We start from the raw sequence: 20334 nt of genomic DNA on the forward strand, positions 1-20334 counted from the left end.
TTGGAGATTCTATTGTTGCGATGATGAAACACTGTGAGCTAAGGTAACTTGGGGAGGAAAGGATTTATTTGGCTTATACTTCTATATCACTATTCATCACTGAAGGGAGTCAGGACAGGAGCTCAACCAGAGCAGGATCCTAGAGGCAGGAGCCGATGCAGAAGCCACAGAAGGGTGCTGCTTCCTGGCTTGCTCCTCTTGCCCACATTCTTATAGAACCCAGGACCACCAGCCTAGGGACAGCACCACCCACCATGGGCTGGGCCCTCCTCCATTGATCACTAAAAGAGCAAATGCCTTACAGCTGGATCTCATGGAGGCATTTCCTCAACTGAGGCTCCTTCCTCTCTGATGACTCTAACTTGTGTCAAGTTGACACACAGTACCAGCCAGAACATCTGACCAGCCAAAATCAGGGGGTCTGAAATACATTTGCTTGTTCTTCATACAGGACCAGTAATTTGTGTTTGTTTCCCTAAACAGAATCACGGACCCTTTTCATACCCCTGGCAGACAGAGAGCCCTAGGAGGCAGGATTCACCTTGCTCGAGCATCCTGTGCCTTCTGCAACTCTCCCCATGCTGTGCCACCATCGACGGGGCAGAACGACGGAGGGAGGGAGTACCACAGTTTCAGCCTTCCAGAGACACCGCTGCAGAAGTTCCAAAATGCTCACCTGCTGGCCTCCTGCCCAGCACCCTCCAAAGACCATATCCACTCACTCGGTGTGTGCCAGAGAGATAAGCCAGCATGGCTGGCACCTGTCACAGCTGCCTTGAGAAAGCGACATGAAAGAAGAGAGCGGCACTGGGGAGGAGACGGGAATCAGTCATTCACGCCTCCTCGGCTTGTGGTCTGTTCAGAATGAAAGAGTCAATCGAGCCAACGCTTGTCTTCAGCCAGTCTTTTTTGTTTGCTTGGTTTTTTGTTTGTTTGTTTGTTTGTTTTTTGAGACAGGGCTTCTCTGTGCAGCAGCCCTGTCTGTCCTGGAACTCACTCTGTAGACCAGGCTGGTCTCAAACTCAGAAAGACCTGCCTGCCTCTACCTCCTGGGAAAAAGGCATGTGCCACCACACCCTGCTCAATCAATCTTAATAAATCAGGTTGATCCAGGACCATCTCTGGGGACAGTCTCCAGAGGGGGTGAGACCCTGAAGGTCAGGACCTGGTCACATACTCCTTGCCTGAGCTAGCCCCCTGGCTTACCTCGAAGCTGACTGAAGGTGGTCATGAACTTGCTGGTGAGGGACTTGAGTTCATTGTTAGCCAGTGTGATGAGGTGGATCTGGTCGGAGACGTTCCTCAGGACCTTGTAGATGCAGATGGGGAAAGAAACAAGCTTGCAGTCGGCCAGGTCTGCAGCAAAAGAACACAGACAGATCAGAGCCATTAATGGTAGCTTCCTAAAAGCCCACCCCAGACCCACATGAACCTAACCCACCTCTCCCTCCAGTTTCTTCCCCTCCATCTTCTTCCCCTCCATCTCCTTCCCCTCCATCTCCTTCCCCTCCAGTTTCTTCCCCTCCATCTTCTTCCCCTCCATCTTCTTCCCCTCCAGCTTCTTCCCCTCCAGCTTCTGTGTCCTCCGGCCTGCCCCGTAGCCCCATCAGCGTTACGCCTCACTTGTCCCTCCTTCACATTCTGAACCTTGGTTTTGTCTCCATCTCTAATACCACAGCAGACTAGCTGGAATCCAAGAGGCAGAACCTTGAAGTCACAATAACAATGTCATTCCAGGCAGCATTGTTCAGGCCCTTCCCTTACAGAACCAATTGCTTTGGAATCAAAGACCCGACAATGAGGCAGCCTCTCAAGGGTACTTCACTTGCTTTGGACACACACAATGCTCAGACTCTGTGGTTTGCCCATCTTCCCAGGCCTGTATTAAACAAGCAGAGAAGCCACTGAGCAGAACAGGCTCGCACTGCCCCGGGGACAGACCACAGAGTCATTGTATGCCACCCAGGAGACAAGAAGACAAGTGTTTCCATGCAGAAAGCGCCAGACATGCAGGGGTCTTCAGCTGCTTTGCTGGCAAGGCCTGAGAGCAGAACGTCACAACTGACCCCAGGCTGAGAAATGGGTGATGTGCCCATACAAAGGAATATTGCCCCACAACAAGAAGAAATGCCACAGAGGCTGGGGAGGTGGTGTGGTTAGTTAAGAGCGTGCCTTGCGGGTGCAAGGGCATGCACGTGATCTCCAGAATCCACGAGGAGGGGGGAGAAACATGCTGTTGCAGTGACGGCGGTGTGTCTCTGATCCCTGTGCTGGAAAGGTAGACACAGGCTTAGACCTGAGGCTCACCGGTCAGTCAGCCTACTCCACTTCTTGAGTTAAAGCCCAGGGAGTGACCCCACCTTAAAAACAGGGGAAAACTTGGATGGCAACCAAGAAACAACATACATGCACACACATGCCTGTGTATGTAAGAACATGCCCCGTGGCCACAGAGAAATAATACCATAACATGGAAGAATCATGAAAACATGGTGCTGAGCCAAAGAAGCCCGGCATGAGCACCACACATCAGCCGGAATCCACACGCGTGAAGCGTGAAGAGGCAAATCCACTCAGACAGAAAGCAGACGGATGATGAATACACAGGCTGCAGGAGAAAGGATCGGGGAATGGCTATTTGCTGCGAAATGTTCTAAAATTGGACTGTGCCATCAATTTTATAGCTCCTTGAATACAATGAAAACAACTAAAAGGGTTTCTTCCATCTTCTCTTTCCATCTTCTCTCTCCTCTCTTCCTTCCTTTTGTCTTCATCGCCTCACATAGCATATGCAGGCTAGCCTCAAACTAACTTTGTGGCCAAGGACGACTGTCAACTTCTGATCCTCCTGCCTCCACCTCCTAAGAGCTGGGGGTACAGTTGTGCCTTACCACATCCAGTTTCACAATGTGTTGGGGACCGAACCCAGTGCTTTGCCTATGCTGGGCAAGCACTCTGCCCACTTAGCCATATGCCCAGCCTCAGGTCTCCATAATGAGTTAGGTCTCCACAGAACTGCGTGAACACACAGAGAAACCCATGGAACCTATGCTGTTAGGCTACCCAGCTCTCCCCAGTTACTAAAGCTCCCCGAGTCTCAGTTTCCTCATCTATTATGCAAAACAACAACAATGGTATTTGACTGGCAGCTGCCAGGAAGAGAAAACTCTGATAAAATCATAACTCACCAAGGGCCCAGCACACACACACACACACCCTCCACTCTCCCTCCTCACTCTGTTCAAACCCTTTCTATACTTTCAAGCTGGCTCCCTCCAGACCTCTCCTGGGAGACTTTCGGAGCTTCCCTGTTGCTGGCCATGGCCTTCTGAGGCCTTGTGGCTCTCAGTGACTGTAGCAGCACCATCCCATCTCTTCTCATAGAAGCCTGGCTCTCTTAGGTTGCCACGCATTTGCAGATGGCTCCAGAATAAATACACAGCCCCATGTGGTTTTCAGTCATTGTTTCTCTGTTGTGCACACTGGAAGCTGAACCTAGGGCCTTGCACTTGCTAGGTAAGTGCTCTACCACTGTGCCATATTCCCAATAGAAGAATTTAAAGTTCCTGTCACTAAGAACAACAACAACAAAAATACAAAGCGCATGGGAATGGTCATGTAGTAACCATGAAACCATTCACAAGCCACTGACCCACGGAATCTCCACTCTTGTTCCAAGTCCTAGTCAAATGTCGCCTACTCCATGAAACATCTCACTGTCCTAGTTTCATGCAATGCCACTGTGACAGCTTAATCCTAGGTTTTATTAACATCTGTTTGTGTCTGTTTTCAGATATTTTTAGGCTTAACATGTGAAGGCAGACAATATGTTCATTGGTAACAAGAAAAAAATACTAAATTATGTTGCTTTTTAAAATCAGGTTTTATTTGACTTCTAAGTTATTTGTGCGTGCGTGCGTGCGTGCGTGCGTGCGTGTGTGTGTGTGTGTGTGTGTGTGTGTGTGTGTGTGTATACATGGATGGATGTGCAGGTGCCCAAGGAGGTCAGTAGAGGGAGTCAGATTCCCTGAAGCTGGAGTGACAGGTGGTTGCGACTCATCCCACCTAGGCAACTGAACTCTGGTCCTCTGAATGAGCAGACAGGGCTCTCAATAATTCACAGAGCCATCTTTCATTTGTTTTTGAGACAGAGTTTCTCTGTGTAGCCCTGGTTGTCCTGGATCTCACTATGTAGACCAGGCTGGACTCAAGAGATCTGCCTCCCTCTGCCTCCTGAGTGCTGGGATTAAAGGTGTGCTCCAACCACCACTGCCCGGCTCCGTGTTACCTTTTTTAAAGGTAAAAAATGCTCACCAGCTCCCTTACATAACAGCTCGAGCAAAACGAAAAAAGAGACTCCCCAGAGACTCAAAAGTTTTATCCACACCAGAATACTCAGAAGTGATCAGAGTTAATGTTTAATGTTAGGTTAAAGGTATCTTTCCAAACTTAGGGATCATTTAAGAAATTGCATAAAAGATAGACCACTGAATATTTAAAAAAGAAAAATATCCAGGTGGTGGTGGCGCAAACCTTTAAATCCTAGCACTTGGGAGGCAGAGGCCGGTAGATCTCTGAGAGTCAGAGGCCAGTCTGGTCTACAGAGCCAGTTCCAGGACAGCCAAGGACACAGAGAGAGACCCTGTTCTGAAAAACTAAAACTATATATAGTAATAATAACAATGACAATAATGGTAATAAGGCAAGGGGCTGGCAAAATGACTCCGTGGTTAAGGGTGCTTGCTGCCCTTCCATAGGACCAAGTTTAGTTCCCGGCACCCATATCAGGCAGCTCACAACCACCTGTAACTCCACCCCAAAAGATCCATTGCCATTGCAAGCTTCTGAGGCACATACATGGCACATGCAAAGACACGCAAAGACACACACACACACACACACACACACACACTAGATGATTTAGCCAGGCAGGTGGTGCACACCTTTAATCCCAGCACTCGGGAGGCAAAGGCAGGTGGATCTGTGTGAGTTTGAGGGCAGCCTGGTTTACAGAGTGATTTCCAGGACAGCCAGAGCTACATCGAGAAACTCTTGTCTCAAAAACAAAAACAAAAACAAAAACAAACAAAAAATAGATCTTTTAAAGAAAATAAGGTAAAAAAATGAATTATGCAAGTCTATAAATAAGATAAAGAAAATGAAAATGCTTAAGATAATAATATTAAAAATTAACAGTAATTAATAAATTGAACCTACGACAGTTACAAAGGGAAAATATAAGCATAAACAAATATGCAGCCCTCACATGGATTGCAAGCTGCTTTCTAGAACATTATGTTGATTTATAAATCTAATGAGCAATAGTATTGTGCTTTAAAAAACATACCTTGCTGATATGATCAGTGGAATGGTATCCCTTGGCCTAATCTGCAGTGCTTTGGGTAATGAGACTAATTACATTTTATAGTCAATTAACCATCTTTATTTCCCCCGTGAAGCATTCTGCTCTCATCTTTTGTTATTTTGCTTGGCATTCTGGAGGGCCTTCACTGACAGCATGGTAAAGCTCCTTCTACAGGAACTGTCAACCCACATCTGCTGGTAATTTTCACATTTAATAGTTCACAATTTCCCAACTTCATAGTTCATATCAAGCTTTCCAATTTTTATAATTCACATCATAGAGGTTAGATTTTTGTTTTCTTTTTTAGAGCAGGGCTGGCCTCTACCTCACTGTATAGCTGAGCATGACCTTGAATTTCTGATCCTCCTGACTCTACAGGTGGGTGTCACCATTCCTGGTTTTATGCTATGCCAGCGATGGAACCCAGGGTTTCATATGTGCTAGGCAAGATTCTACCTATATCTTGAGCCCCAAGACTGGCAATTTTTTAAACAAAATACTGAAATTAAGCTGAGTATGAAGGTGTGTGCCTGTAATCTCAACTACCTCGCAGAAAGAACTAGAAGGACCATTTGACCCTAGCAGTTCAAGGCCAGCAGGATAATAAAGCAAGATGACATCTCAACTAGATATAAAGTACACAGGCTTGGGAAAGACAGTCTGAAAAAATAAATAACTAGAGTGCCAACAGTAATTATTTGAGAGTATTTTGATTGTTTTGTTACCACAGTCACAATATTTTACATAAGTAAATGATACTTTAAGGACAGAAAAATACATGTATCACAAAATGAACTTTTGTGTGGGGGGGGAAACCTGGTAAATTTGAAGTTAAACTAGGCAGTCATTTTCTTGTCAATAAGACTGAACAAGGCAGAGGGCGAGGCTGGCAGGGAGGGAGTATGGTCCTGTGCAGCCGATGGGCCAGAAAAACAAGGTCTGTCTGAAGCATCCTGGAGCAGTCTGGGTAATCACTCCTCCGCAGTGTCTGTAACTGATGGTGTGTTTAGCTTCCTTCCTGCCATCTAGGTGGAATTCTCAATTGGCACAGACTTGAAATCCTATTCAAGAAGGCTTGAATGATTTGAATAAAAGCATCTAGAAAGGTGTCATTAGTGCTAAGGCAGACAGAATGACTTATAATGAGACACTTTTCTACAATGTCACAGTGAAGTGATGGGCACTGCCCATTACCATATCCAAAAACTCTCACTGGTATATGCCACCAGAAAGCCAGAGCCATTTGATATGATTACAAAAGTGTACCATTTGCAAAGAAATTTGTTGGTTCTGGAAACCATGAGTGGAATTGATTGACTTTGGGTTGACCTTTGCATGTGTAACAGTTTCCTCTGAAACTGAAACATTCCATCCTTCCGGGAAACTCCTTAAGCAGGAAGACAAAAAATTCAAAATAGCTTCAGGAAATCCCTGAAACCAACCAGATTCACTAAGCCCCTGCCTACCAGAGTAAGCAATAAAAGCTGAAAGAACCTTCTTAAAAAGTGAGGCCAGAGTACAAAGAAGACTCTCAGGCAAACAAAGCTGCAAGGAAGTCTTTGAGACCAGCCCAGCTGCCTGGAAGAGGTTTAGGAAGCAGATGGGAGGTGAGATGGGGGAGGGGGAAGCAGGAGGAGAGGAAGGATGAAGAAAACTTGGTAATTTCTTACTGCTTTAGTCACTCTTTTGTTCCTGTGAAGAGACACCAAGACAACTCCTATAAATAAAAGAGAGCATTTAACTGGGGGCTTGCTTACAGCTTTAGAGATTCAGTCCAGTATCATCACAGCAAGGAGCAAGGCTTCAAGCAGGCATGGGCCAGAGTAGTAGCTGAGAGCTACATTCTGATCCACAGGCGGAAAGAGAACCTGGGCCGGGCCTGGGGTTTTGAAACCTCAAAGCCCATCCAAAGTGACACACTTCCTCCAACAAGGCTACACCTCTTAATCCTTCTAATCCTTTCAAATAGTGCCTTTCCCTGGTGACCAAGAATGTAAATACCTGAGCCTAGGGGAGCCATTTTTATTCGAACCACCACACTTACCATGACCTAATCTTGTGTGTGTGTGGTATACGTGTGCAAGTGGATGAAGTGCACTGTAGAGGCCAGGCGTCAATGCTGGGTGCCTTCCTCAGTCCCTCCTCACCTTATCGTTTGAGTCAGGGTCTCTCGGTGAGCCCCGGTGACCACTGTTTTAGATAGAAGGGCTAGCCAGCGAGCCCCAGCAATCTGCCTGTCTCTACCCACCACACCAGGGTTACTGACGCATAACTATGTCTGGTTTTACGTGAGTGAATTGAACTCAAGCCCTTGGCATACAGAGCAAACACTTTGACCTACTACCGAGCATCTCCCCATGCCACCATCTTTCTCTTTGTAATGAAATTTAAAATAAAAAGGGTCAAAAGAACAGAGAAAAGCAGGCCAACAAAGGACAGACAAGAATAGTTCAGCAGGATCTGGGCAGAAGCTGTGAGGTGGGGTTTTCAGCATCTGGTACCGGTGAAGGACTGCACAATGAGTCATTGGTCCCCAAAGTAAGGGGGGAAGTGGTCACAATCAAAGAAGAGACTAAGGTCATAAAGCCATCTGAGTTATTTTCAAGGCTCTGCAAAGTTGCCTGTCACCCTGAGTAGATCAGCCCAGAAATGGCCAGCCCACATCCTGCTCATCACGCCTGTACATTCACACATCAACCTACTGTGGAACTATTCCCCCCACATTGAAATGCCTCCTCCTGGAGGAAGAGGGTGGCTGGTTTAAGACTCAGCAAACTCAAGAAATCCAAGGTTCAAAATGCTTATATAATTAAGCTTGTCAAGATGGCTCAGCAGGTAAAGGCATTTGCTGCCAGGTCTGACAACCTGAGTTTGATCCTGAGTTTGACCTGTTGGAAAGAGAGAATTGGTTCCTGCAAGCTGTGACACATGTCCACCCACACAGACCTACACAGATAAATGAATGTAATAGACTGGGCAGTGGTGGCACACACCTTTAATCCCAGCCCACGGGAGGTGGAGGCAGGCAGATCTCTGAGTTCGAGGCCAGCCTGGTCTACAGAGTGAGTTCCAGGACAGCTAGGGCTACACAGAAAAACCCTCTTGAATACAAACAAACAAAAAAAAACTGTAATTTTTTTAAAGGAAGCTTAAAAAGTTCCAAGATTCACAAAAACGCTCTCCAATGTTATATAAGCAGTAAACAGGTGTGCAGAGAGGAGACTTTAATGGAGATGCCTACAAGTTGGGCACAAGGATGTAGTTCTGAAGGATGCTGGGGTGGGCGCATTCTGGAGACATAACTGCCTCTGAGTTATCCACACTCCTGTAAGCCATCCTGATAGGCTCACAATTTCAACAAGATGGACTTGAACGGAACCGTTCCTTTGATCTCCAGCCCATGCTGTCTGGGGTGAACAGATACTTTCATGTCTCCCCAGGACATCACACGGCATTCCACCATTGTTACAATCGATCTTTTTTCCCCCAGCATTTGTTTATTTTGAAACAATCTTTTCTCATTTTACATACCAATCCCAGTTTCCACTCCCTCCCTTCCCCCCACCCCACCCCTGCCCACTCCTCAGAGAGGGTAAGGCTTCCCGTGGGGAGTCAACAAAGTCTGGCACATTTCTTTAAGGCAGGACCACAGCCCTCCTCTCTGTATCTAGGCTGAGCAAAGGGAATGGGCTCCAAATCCTGGTCCCACTACCAGTGGCCCCACACACTGCCCAAGTCACACAACTGTCACCCACATTCAGAGGGCCTAGTTTGGTCCTATGCGGGTCAGTCGTCTTCCGTCCCCATTACCCACCCCCCAACCCCCCCACCCCCCCAACCCCCCGCCCTCCACTCCCTGCCAGTCTGGAGTCAGTGAACTCCAACTAGCTCTGGTCAGCTGTTTCTGTGGGTTTCTCCATCATGATCTTGACCCCTCTGCTCATATTATCACTCCTCCCTCTCTTTGACCACAACCCCAGAAAAGCTAGGTAGCAAGGAGAAAACTAAGAGAGACATACATGGATCCCAATGGGAAGGGGAAATAGACAAGATCTCCTGAGAAAATTGGGAGCATGGGGGGAGGGAGGCAGAAGGGGAGGGGAAGGAGATCATGAGGGAACAGAATGGTTGAGATGGGAGAAGGACAGAGAGGGAGAGCAAGGAAAGAAATATCTTGATTGAAGGAGCCATTATGGGGCTAGGGAGAAACCAGGCACTAAGGAAATTCCCAGGAATCCACAAAGATGACCTCAGCTAAGACCATCAGTGGAGAGGGTACCTGAACTGGCCTTCCACTGTAATCAGATTGATGACTATTTTAATTATCATTATAGCAGCAACTGATGAAAGCAGACACAGAGATCCACAGCCAAGCACTTGGCCTAGCTCCCAGAGTTATGGTCAAATCTTGACTGTCACTTGATCAGGTGCCTAGGGTTAGTAAGTACATCTGAGTTATATCGCCAAGGATCCCAGAGAGGATCCACTAGGGAAGGACATGCTCTGACGTGGGCAGTTCTGGTCCAGTGCTGGATGCCTGGCTGGAATAAAAGTAGGGAAATGAGAAAGCCTACCAGCACAGCTTGCAGTTCCCCCCCCCTTCCCAGATTCAGCTGCTCTGCTTTGTCCTCTCCCTACCAGGATGGTCTGAAACCACAAACCAAAATAAATCATCCACCCATCCATCCGTCCATCCGTCCGTCCGTCCGTACACCCATCCATCCATCCATCCATCCATCCATCCATCCATCCATCCATGTCAGGCATTTTCTCTGTGATCAGAGCTGGCAGTCAGGCACAGATTTGGAAAGGGGTGGGGGATGCACATGGGTGCTGGGGTAGAGGTGGAGGGTGCTCGCCCACCTTGAATTCATTTTCTCCACTTCTGCTACAACATCAAAAAGGGAGGGGCTAGAGCAGCAGCCCTACCTGAGGATTTCCCTCAGGTTGGGCCAGCTCTCCACTGTCCCAATGATTTAACTGTCACTTTTTCACATAATTCACAGATGGCCAGCCAGTCAGAGCCCACCTGAGCCTATATAAATCCTTGGGCATGGCCTTTGGGGAGACCTGTTCCTGTTTTCAAGCAACTGGCTTAATCTGGCTCTCAGCCAGGAGGCTCACTCCAGCTTCCTGATGGCAAGCAGCTGGTGACTCACTCTTAGCTGGCAACCCAAGGCCACTGAGAACTTACCGAGTGTCTCTTTCATTTCTATTCCCTCTCAGTCAGCGTCCCACAGCCTGTGAGAGCTCAAAGCTGTCACTATTCACTGGCAAAGCAGCTCCTTGTCAGCCACCACAGCCCCTGAGAGCTTCCACTTCACCTTCAAGCTGTCACTCCCACACAAATAAAATCCCCCTTGTTTCACTCACCCTTTGTTGCAGATCCATTAATTCTCCACGGCAAGACAATTAACCAACGGGAAGGGAAGAAAATTCTCTCTCACTCCACTCTTCCAGTCAGATTTAAGCAATACACAGTGTCTGAAGCTTCCTGTGGCCAACTGATGGAAGTCACTGGACCACCCATCCTGACCCTGCAAGGATGCCAAGGGCTAGGGATGTCACCCCAAACACCTACCTCCCTCATCTACCCTCCATTAGCTGGTGAGGCTCATCTAAGTGCCAGGCCCTCATCCAGTGACAGCATATCTGATCCCCCTGTTGTGATTTTGTTGCCATTGTTCCCAGGGACTCCATCTGTTCCCTGTATCCTGTAACCCCAAACTGCCTACCAGAGGCGTGGGGTGCATAGTCAAGGCACTCTGGCTGCCACTGACAGCAGAGATCACAAAGATCCCTTCAACAGGACCACTGGACCTGATGCAAACGTGCTGCCTTCCTGCTGTATCACCAGCCACTAACACCACCCAGCATCATCATCCCTGCTGTGTGAAGAAGTCATGTTCTCAGGCCAAGAACACAAACATCCACATACCCAGCCATCCTGGAACAAACCTCTGCCCTGTCCAGTCACCTTCTCATCAGTACATGAGAAGCAATATTCTTGGAGTTTATGATTTTAAGAATGGTGACAGCATGGCCATAAGAAGTAATACCACTTTATTACTTTCATATACACCAACCCTCCACCCACACACACAAAGAAACCGATACTAAGTGACTTTCAAGGGCTGGGAGTAGCTTGTTGGGAGTGCTTGCCTAACATGATTCAATCACCAGGACCAGGAAAACACACACACACACACACACACACACACACACACACGCACACGCACACGCACATGCGCGTGTGTGTCTTGCTCACTATCCTGTTCCTTAGCTTGTGGATGGGTGTAGGCCTAGGAGTTGGGGGTAGTGATCTAGACCCAGGTTAGACAGACAAAGTCTCTATTCATTTTCTTTTTTAAGATTTCAGCACATTTATTTGTTTGCTTGTTTAGGCAAGGTTTTTTTATATAGCCCTGGCTGTTCTGCAACTCACTATATAGAACAGGCTGGCCTCAAACTCACAGAAAAGAACCTGCCTCTGTCCCTTCACACTCTGCCTAAATTCTGGGATTAAAGGCAAGGACCACCATGCCTGGCTTATTACATTTATATTTGATAGGAGGTGGGCACCTGTGTGGAGGTCAGAGGACAATTTGTGGCAGTTGATTCTTTTGTTCCACCATGGGGGTTCTGGTGACCAAACTTAGGTCCATCAAGCTTAAAACCTTTACCAGCTAAGCCAACTTGCTGGCCCAGTATGTCTGCATTCCAAGCCTTCTGCTATACCACCTGCTTGGGTCAGGGCTATGCCCAGGTACCCACCTCTAGGTCAGGCAGACAGAAAGGAACCAATGTCAAGCTTCCCAATGAGAAACTGCAGCTGTGGCTACCAACTCCTGAAGGCTTTTCCAGTTCAAAGCCTGTGATCCCAAGGCCTCAGCATGCCTGAGGAAAGGCCCGCAGGCTTCCCCGGCTGCCTGATCTCATGGAGGTTTTCTGAAGTCTTAATTTAGAGGTTGAGCATTCTGTGCTGATCACAGTTTTGTGCAGAATTAAAGCCCATCCAAGGCTAAGTCAAATTCATTGTTGGATCTTTGGTTATGTGGACAAGTGGCATTGCTTCCAGAAGGGATGGCCAGGATGTGGATGGTCATCAGGCCCAATTAAGAACAAGTTAAAGGGTCCTCAACCAGGAAAGGGCCCATGTAGGCTGCAGATAGAATGGCAGCCTCAAGAGGGGGTTCTTTTTTTGTTTTGTTTTTGATTTTCGAGACAGAGTTTCTCTGTATTGTTTTGGAGGCTGTTCTGGAACTCTGCTCTGTACACCAGGCTGGCCTCCAACTCACAGAAATCCACCTGCCTCTGCCCCCCCCCAGTGCTGGGATTAAAGGCGTGGGCCACCAATGGCCGGCCTTCAGGAGGGGTTCTAATGCTGGAGAATGTAGCTCAGTGGTAAAGTACTTGATCAGCATGCATGAGGTACAAGTTTAATCTCCAGTAGCATAAAGAAAAAATCCTGCCAGGCGGTGGTGGCACATGCCTTTAATCCCAGTACTTGGGAGGCAGAGGCAGGCGGATCTCTGTGAGTTCAAGACCAGACTGCTCTACATGAGCTAATTCCAGGACAGCCTCCAAAGCCACAGAGAAATCCTGTCTCAAACCCGCCCCCAAATAAAAAGAAAAGAAAAAAAATCCTACAAACACTAAGTTAAGAGTACACTGGTAATACCACTGGCTAAGGAGATGGCTCACCAGGTAAAGGTACCAGCCACCAGAGCTGATGACCCAAGTTCAATTCCCAGGATCGACACGTTGGAAGGGAAAAAAATCAACTCCTGAGAAATGGCCTCTGGCTTTCATAGGCACATTGTAGCATGTGCTGCCCACAACACGAAATTAGTAAGTAAATTGAAGTTTAAAAAAAAAAAAAAAAGAGGATCCCATTCTCCAGGGGGCCTCAAATGAGACAGGATAAGGGTTAAGGGTTCACCAGTCATAAAGGAAGTAAGAGAGGATATACCACATAATATGAGGTGCAGGCCAGGGTCAACAGAGAGGAATCCTACAGCGATGGACGCTGAGCTGCTGAGCTCAAAGATTCCATTCAACCCAGTGAAAGAGACACAAGCTACCAATAGCCCTGAGCACTTGTGCCGTGATGTATGAGCTCAGTTCCCATAACCACCTAGAGTTTCCCTCAATGGGAAGAATAGAGCTGGGATGCCAGGTAGACCACGCACTATCACTCCATTAAGACAAAGGGGCTAATAAATCAGCATGGAGATTCCAGAGATTTGAGCAGGGCAACCAACATAGCCGCTTGCTCAAGACTTCTCCAATACTACTAAGGAGAGCCCTGGATCCCCTCACACTGGGATGCGTAGTTGTCCTGAATTCAAGCTAGTGGATGAAGACCAGGCCAGACAGAAGAGGGCAAGGCAATCTAGGAGAACAGCATGAGCAAAGGCCTGGGGACTCTCTCCATGAGACCTCCATCTTCCAGCTCAGCCTTCTCTGGTTTCCTGGGCTTCGCTCTGCACCAAAAATGTTCAGAGATGAAGGCTCCTGCTCTCCAAATCCTGAGCGAGCTACCTGGTGGCGCTTATCCACAGATTGCCACTAGGAGCTGAGGAGGCAGGCAAGTAACGATCCCCCAGGGTCAACCCTGGGCACCCACATCAATACTGGAGAACACCTGGATGTCAGTGTTCGTCCCTCAGCACGCCCAGCTGTACCTACTTGAATTTCAATAGAGAAGTTCCTTGCAAGACCGTACCAGGGAACATCAGCATAATTATCCTAGCAATTACATGTACTGCAGGAAGGCTGAAATGTACACCCAAAACTTCTAATTGAAACAGTACTTAGTGTTAATAAAGGAGGCTTCTATTTCAAAGGCCCTGTGCTTTATGAAAGGCTACCCAACATATTCTTTCCAGTGAGTACTTGGAGATACATGACAGAGGGCAGAAACTAGGTCCCAATAAACAAAATCCAAGAAGCAAAGTGGCCAGCCAGAAGTCAGGCGTACTGAGCAGATCAAGCACTGGGAAAGAGGGCTGAGTTGGTAGACTGCTCGTCTAAGATCCAGGAAGTCCTGGTTTCAATTCCCAGCATGCATAAATTGGGTACAGTGGTGCACAACTCCAGCTCTTAGTAGGTAGAGGCAGGAAGGTCAGAAGCTGAGGGTCACCCTCAGCTCTGTAGTGAGTATGAATCCTGGGCTACAGGAGACCTTATCTCAAAAAGCAGGAAAAAAGATAGTGCTTCAACAAGGGGCAAGAAGAGAGGCCCAACTCCTGAAAGCTCTCTGACCTCTGTACCACAGCAAAAAATTGAAAAAAAAATGAAAACCCACCAATTTTCAGAGTTGCAACTGTTTCAGGGTTTGGGGTTGGGGTGGGGATGGAGAGCACAGAGGGCATCTGGAGCAGGGAACATGTTGTCCGGTATTGCGATGGTAATGTGCATGCCATCCTACATCCGCTCAAATCTAGAGAATGCGGTTTCTCCAGTGAGCTACGTGGGACACAAAGACCGCGTGGGATACAGGGTCAGCAGTTAACCACGTAACGGCTGTGATGCTTAATGCTATCCACGTGATGGGATTTCTACTCACCTGGGAGAAGACCCTCAGGGTGTGTGTGTGAGAGAGCAAGCGTTTGCAGGCTGGGTTAAGTGAGGGGGGAAGGATCCACCCTTAACCACAGGCTGGGGTCCTGGGCTGAATAAAGAAGCAAAAGCAAGCTCTGGGCCAATGTTCCTCTCCCTCTGCTCCTTGACTGTGGGTGATCAGCAGCCTCAAGCTCATGCTGTCATGATGGAATGTATCCTCAGACTTGAGTTAGCAAATCCTCTCCCTGAGCATCTGTTAGGAATTTCTCACAGCAGCAAGAAAGGTAACCAACCAATGGACCACGATGGCTGGTGATGGGGATCAGGAAGAAGGCTGAGGGGAGAAGGGTTTGTGGAAACTCCAATTCCCCCTCCATTGTGCTACAAACTTAAAACTGCACCTAAAAAATCTTTTTTATTTATTAAACCAATGTAACCGTGTTTGAGCTTGCTGTTCAGTGGCCTTCAGTAAGGTCGTGTGCTGTCTTCAATCTCTAGAACGCTTGTGCCTTGCAAAACTGAAGCTATGTACTTATTAGACACCTGCCCCCATCCTCCCACCTGCTGCTGGCTCCCTGGAAAATGAGAAAATCAGAAACTTTTCTCCAGGCAGAAGCATTGCCATGGTTCCCGAAGCTCCTCTCAGACAGGCAGAAGCCGCCCAGCTCTGACTTTGGCTCCCCTCCTGCAGAGCTCTGTCCAACTACTGCTATGGATCACTGAAGCTGAGAACCACGCTGTGCTGTGGGCCAGTTATCACCACAGTCACCAGGGCTTACTTATCCCTAAACAGAAGAGGAAACTGCTTGCTCAAGCCACATGACCTATTAAACAATTAAAACAACAACAACACTCACAGGTCATCCAGATGGCTCATCAAGTTAAGGGGCCTACTGCCAAGCCCAACGATATGAGTTCAAACCCCAGGATCCACATGGCTGAAGGAAAGAGCTGACTCATCCTCTGTCCCACACAAACACACACAGCTGCAACACTGGAATATTGATTATTACCAAAAAAACTTTAGTTAAAAAATAATTAAGCCGGGCGGTGGTGGCACACGCCCTTAATCCCAGCACTCGGGAGGCAGAGGCAGGCGGATCTCTGTGAGTTCGAGGCTGGGCTGGACCAACAGCCTCCAAAACAATACAGAGAAACCCTGTCTCGTAAAACCAAATAATAATAATAATAATTATTATTAGTTATCGGTGTGGTGTGGAGGTCAAAGAAGACAACTCTCAGGAGTTGAACACTGTCTTCTTGAGACAGGTCTCATGTAGCCAAGTAGGATTCATAGTATGTATCTGATGTTGGCTCTGAACCTCTGACCTTCCTGCAAACCTCCAGGCCCCACTCTGGACATACAGGGGATGGAGCCTGGGCACGTATGCTTTCCTACATCCGCTCAAATCTAGAGAATACAGTTTCTCCAGTGAGCCACGTGGGACACAAAGACCGAGTGGGATGCAGGGTCAGCAGTTAACCACATAACGGCTGTGATGGTTAATGCTATCCACATGACGGGATTTCTACTCACCTGGGAGAAGACCCTCAGAGTGTGTGTGTGTGTGTGAGTGAGAGAGAGAGAGAGAGAGAGAAGGAGGTCTCTGGTGCCCAGTCTAAGAATCACAGAGAATAAATAGGTCTCCCTCTGGCTGTGGTGACTTTACCCTGGTGGATGCTAAGAGGGTGTGGTCAGAAGGAAGCTTTTGTTTGAGAAATACGGGACCTTGGGGCTGTGGATTAGAAAAGCAGCTGAACGTTTTAAGTGCTGCTTAATGGGCCATCTTGGTAAGGGAACGGAAGACAATGTTGCTGAATGTGATTTGATGAACCGTGGGGGCCTGACTCAAGAGGTTTCAGTGATGATTTGGGGAACAATGTGGCTGCTTTTTGCCCTTGTCCAAAAGGTCTGCACGAGGCTAAAGAGTTTTGAATGAATTGCACTGACTACGGAAATCCCAAACAGCCTAGTATAGACTCGGTTGTGTGGGTACCAGTATAGACTCGGTTGTGTGGGTACCAGTATAGACTCGGTTGTGTGGGTACCCGTATTAAATGTAATGAGTATAATGGGAAGGAGCAAGCTGAACAAGGAAAAATGCACAAGTACAATCTGAGGAGAAAAGGAGCACGTTAGGTCCTGTGCTCAAGGAAATAAACAGACAAAGAAATGGAATAAAGGAGTGGTAACCTCAGAGCAAGAACCCACCCAGTTAAGTTTCCAGTTTATGAAAAGGAATTAAAGAAATGGCTGCTCTTCCAGAGGACCCGGGTTAAATTCCTAGCGCCCATATAGCAGCTCACAACTCTGAAACTCCAGTTCCAGGGGATCTGATGCCCTCACACGGGCAAATGTGCACATAAAATAAAAGTAAATAAAATTTTTTAAAGATTGCATGAATCTCAGAAGAGACTTTGAACTTTAGACTTTGAACTGAGTTTGAGATTGTCATAGACTATGTGGACTTACAAAGTTGGACTGAAGGCATTTTTGCATTATGATATGGCTACAAGCCTTTGGGAGCCAGGGAGCGGAATGTGGTGGTTTGAAAGAAAATGGTCCCCAAAAGGAGTGGTACTATTAAGAGGTGTGCAGTGTTGGAGTAGGTGTGGCCTTTTAGGAGGAAGTCTGATACTGTGGGAGTGGGCTTTGAGGTCTCCGTTGCTCAAGTTATGCTCAGTATGGAACAGTTCACTTCCTGTTGCCTGCAGATCAACACGTAGAACTCTCAGCTCCTCCAGCACCAGGCCTACCTGCATGCTGCCACGTCCCACCATGATGATAATGGACCAAACCTCTGAAACTTTAAGCCATCCCAATTAAATATTTTCTTCTGTAAGTGTTGCCGTGGTCATGGTGTCTCTTCACAGAAACAGAAACCCTAAGGCATCAACCAAAGCAAAGCTTCCTCCTCATTGGAAGCAAGGTGACCACGGGGTGCTTATCTCAAAGGCCCATGCTTGGCTGTGGATCCAGGCAAAGGGCTTCATACCCACCAGGATGCTCTCTGAAGACAGCAGCAGAGACAGGCCCAAGGAGGAAGATCTCCTCAGGTCCAAACCAAAGCTTTTCTGGAACCAACTCTTCTAGCTGTGGCACCTGGGTCAGATTTTTAACTCTATCTCAGACACCTCTTCAATACAGTGAGGACACGAGTCATACAAAACCTGTCTGTGAATGTCCACAGCTGAACTGTTTACGTCTGAAAGCGGAAAGCAGCCAAATAAATGCCCAGCCACGGAGGAACAGAGAAATGAATTATGGTATACCCACGCAATGAAAAAATATCCATCCATAAAAATGAACAGAACTCCAGCACGGGCTATAACGTGGCTAGACCGTGCAAATATTTTTAATATTTATTTACTCATGCATTTTATGCATATGAGTGCTCTATCTTCATGCACACCAGAAGGAGGAAATCTGATCCCATTACAGATGATTGTGAGCCACCCTGTGGTTGCTGGGATTTGAACTCAGGATCTCTGCAAGAACAGTCAAGTGCTCTTAACCACTGAGCCATCTCGGTAACCACACACCCTCCATGAAAATATTTTAAGAGATGAAAGAAGCCAGTCACAAAAGGATAAACAATATCTGGTCCCATATGCATGAAATGTCCAGAAAAGGCCAGTTTACTGAGACAGAAAGCATATTGGTGGTGACCAGAAGACAGGGAATGGAGACAAGAGGGCCTGCAACTAATGGGGAAAAGGCTCATATTTAGGGTGATGAAAATGGTTTTTGAATTAGTCAGTGGTAATGGCTTTACAATCTTGTAATTATACTAAAAACCACCAATTTATGGACATGGAATGAAGTGTGTTTGACGGAAGGTGTTTGGCACAGTGCCTGCCATGCAGTCTGCATTCAATAAACAGGATTCACGGCTATGAAATGAAGATATACAGGAGTGTGTGTGTGTGTGTGTGTGTGTGTGTCTGTGTGTGTGTGCATATGTGTACATGCATATGTGTACAGGGGATGGTCTTCATTTTCTTGTTGGTTTGGTTATTCTATTTCCTTTTCTTGCCTGTGTAGTGCACATGCATGTGTGGATGTGTGCTCACATGTGTATGGGTATCTGTATGTGTGCATAAAAGCAGAAGTTCAAAGTTGGTATTATGTGTCATCCTCCTCCATCATTCTCCACTTTATCTACTGAGGCAGGGTGAGTTCACCAATTCTTGCTAGTCTAAGATATAGCTAGCTTACCCCAGGGAACACTTCTCCCCAACACAGTCTCTTTCTCTTGAACACTAGAATCACAAGTGACCACATCTGGGTTCTGGGGATCTGAGCAGGCCTGTCCACTGAGCCATCTTCCCAGTCCCTTTGGTTTTTAAGACAAGGTCTCTTGTTACATAACTCAGGCAGGCCTCAGTCTTGATCCTCTTGCCTCCATTTCCAGGGTGCTAAAAGGGGGAGGGTATGTCCCTTTAGTGAGCCAGAGTTTCTCACTGAACCTGGAGCTCACTAATTCAGCAAGGCTGGCTGGCCCCTGTGCTCAGGAGTCTGCCTGTCTCTGCCCTAACACTAGGACTACAAGCAAACTGCCACCACATCCAGCATTTTACCAGAGTTCTGGGCCTTGAACTCAGGTCCTTATGCTTGCACAACAGACATTTTACCCACTGAGCCATCTCCCCAGGCCCTGGGATATGGAACTTTTATTAGAGAGAAAAACAAAAACAAAACCTTCTTCCTTGCCTGAAATAATCATCCTAGTAAAGTAACACAGGCCTAGAAAGAGAAACATGGCATGTTTTCTCTCACATGTGAAGTTGGCTTATGAATTTTAGATACTGGGCTGGAGAGGTGGCTCAGTGGTTAAGAGCACTACCTGTTTTTCCAGAGGTCCTGAGTTCAACTCCCAGCATCCACATGGCAGCTCACAACCATCTGTAACTGTAACCCCATGAGATAGGATGCCCTCTCCTGGTGTGTGAACATACATGTAGATAAAACATCCATCTACATAAACATATGTGTGTGCGATGGCTATTCCCAGTGTCAGCCTGACTGTGGCTGGAATGAGCTATAATCCAGAAATGGAGAGCACACTTGTGATCTGGATCTTGAGGCAGAGGACAACATGGCTTTAAATCAGACCTTGGGCTGGGAGACACACCTTTAGTCTGGGTCACACCTTCTGCCGGAAGCCCATGTAAGGGCAATGGGAGGAGAAAGGGGTGCTCTCCTCCTGCTTGGCCTCACCTTGTCAGCGGACCAGCTGAGACACCCAGCTTCACTGAACTGAGCAGCTACTAGATTCTCGGAATTTCCATTCATGACTAGCCACTGAACTGCAGTCTGGAAGTCATTCCAGTAAATTCCCACATATGAGAGAGAGACAGAGACAGACAGAGAGAGGGAGAGAAAGATTCATTCCATAAGT

General features: G+C 47.3%; 1 protein-coding gene across 8 annotated transcripts in view; it reads right to left on the bottom strand.

Annotated features, from left to right (window-relative positions):
- The window catches only part of Lrrc20 (leucine rich repeat containing 20), a 98288-nt gene that overhangs the window by 47816 nt on the left and 30138 nt on the right, over positions 1 to 20334 (bottom strand). For all 8 annotated transcript variants that reach the window (XM_005070835.4, XM_021227628.2, XM_040732224.1 and 5 more), the window contains one exon: positions 1207 to 1356. In XM_005070835.4, coding sequence (XP_005070892.1) covers positions 1207 to 1356 — 150 coding nt within the window. The remainder of the gene's footprint in view (positions 1 to 1206; positions 1357 to 20334) is intronic.

Source organism: Mesocricetus auratus, unplaced genomic scaffold (genome assembly GCF_017639785.1).
Source record: "Mesocricetus auratus isolate SY011 unplaced genomic scaffold, BCM_Maur_2.0 Super-Scaffold_100027, whole genome shotgun sequence".
In the NCBI taxonomy this organism is placed as follows: domain Eukaryota; kingdom Metazoa; phylum Chordata; class Mammalia; order Rodentia; family Cricetidae; genus Mesocricetus; species Mesocricetus auratus.